This window comes from Oncorhynchus nerka, linkage group LG10 (assembly GCF_034236695.1).
Source record: "Oncorhynchus nerka isolate Pitt River linkage group LG10, Oner_Uvic_2.0, whole genome shotgun sequence".
In the NCBI taxonomy this organism is placed as follows: Eukaryota; Metazoa; Chordata; class Actinopteri; order Salmoniformes; family Salmonidae; genus Oncorhynchus; species Oncorhynchus nerka.
The window spans coordinates 12,696,871-12,698,431 of NC_088405.1; the positions used below are offsets into that span (position 1 = coordinate 12,696,871).

Consider the following 1,561-nt stretch of genomic DNA (forward strand, 5'->3'; position numbering starts at 1 on the left):
CCTCTGTGTTCTACTCTACAGTTCTACCTCTGTGTTCTAGTCTACAGTTCTACCTCTGTGTTCTACTCTACAGTACTACCTCTGTGTTCTACTCTACAGTTCTACCTCTGTGTTATATTCATCCATAAGAACTCATGGCTTCATTATAAACACCTTGTTTGTCATCAGTTTGTCAATGGCCCAATGCAGATAACAACATCAACAAATACCTAATTAAGACCTAATACTTTCTAATAAACGGGAGAGAATGATCAAACTATTGATAACTGAGATCAGATCGTAATTTAACTGTGATTGCGAGTACGCTTACAAAACAGAGTTTCAATTTAAATAATTGTGAGGTAACAACAACGCTCACTAACTTAAAAAGAAAACTATACTAAGACAATAACATGTAAGAGAAAGAATACCCTACCTTGGTTAAATGACAGCCTGGTAAAATCAGGGTCTAATAGAAAGGAAGAAATCACTAAAAACATGTGGACAGAAATCTGTTCAGAGAGCTGAGAAACAAGGTCATCTCCAGCTACAAGGTCATCTCCAGCTACAAGGTCATCTCCAGCTACAAGGTCATCTCCAGCTACAAGGTCATCTCCAGCTACAAGGGCATCTCCAGCTACAAGGTCATCTCCAGCTACAAGGTCATCTCCAGCTACAAGGTCATCTCCAGCTACAAGGTCATCTCAGGCTACAAGGTCATCTCCAGCTACAAGGTCATCTCCAGCTACAAGGTCATCTCCAGCTAAGACAATCAACAGACAACTTCTTCATAAATGAGGTGAAAGGTGATTTGGAAAAACAGACAGTTTAACAGGAAAGACACATTTAAGGGAGATATACAACTGGAAGGTGATGGAACATTGATAGAGGATAGCTACTCTCTAGCCACTATTTTAATCATTTCTTTGTTCAGTTTACAGTGAGAAAGTTATGTATCACCCAATGTGGTGACTTTTTCCACAATGTTTGATATGATTCCAACTACTGAATCAGGCCCCTCCCTCAGTAGCTACACGGCTCCAGTGTTCACAGAGAGAGCAAACCAACTAAGACATAGGTGACATGATGACTGGGCCTGAGCCTTCACCACCTGACGTTAGTGATATAATTATACCATGAGCAGATATCTCTCCTGTCACACTAAGACCTGTCCTACAGGAACATTCATGACTAAGGCTCTTTCTTAATCTTTCCTTGATTCCTCACATCCTCTCTCCTCGCCTCCTTCCTCAACTCCATTGTAAATAACCCTGCTGTTTTCTATCTCTCCAGGTGGGTCTGATGAGGAATGGCCGACTGTTGGCCGAGGGACATCCAGAAACCATGATGAAACAGCACAATGCACCGGTGAGTACCCTACAACACAGTGGACTGCTGACAGAGTGGACTGCTGACGGAGTGGACTGCTGACGGAGTGGACTGCTGACAGGGTGGACTGCTGACAGAGTGGACTGCTGACAGAGTGGACTGCTGACGGGGTGGACTGCTGACGGAGTGGACTGTTGATGGAGTAGACTGCTGACGGGCTGGACTGCTGACAGAGTGGACTGCTGACAGAGTG

General features: G+C 43.8%; 1 protein-coding gene across 1 annotated transcript in view; it reads left to right on the top strand.

Moving 5' to 3' along the window:
* Window positions 1-439: 439 nt before the first annotated feature.
* The window catches only part of LOC115134944 (ABC transporter G family member 20-like), a gene marked incomplete at its 5' end in the record, with an annotated part of 22,729 nt that continues 21,607 nt past the window's right edge, over window positions 440-1,561 (top strand). The window contains 2 exons of the mRNA XM_065022885.1: window positions 440-778; window positions 1,273-1,347. Of these exons, the coding sequence (XP_064878957.1) occupies window positions 440-778; window positions 1,273-1,347 (414 nt within the window). The remainder of the gene's footprint in view (window positions 779-1,272; window positions 1,348-1,561) is intronic.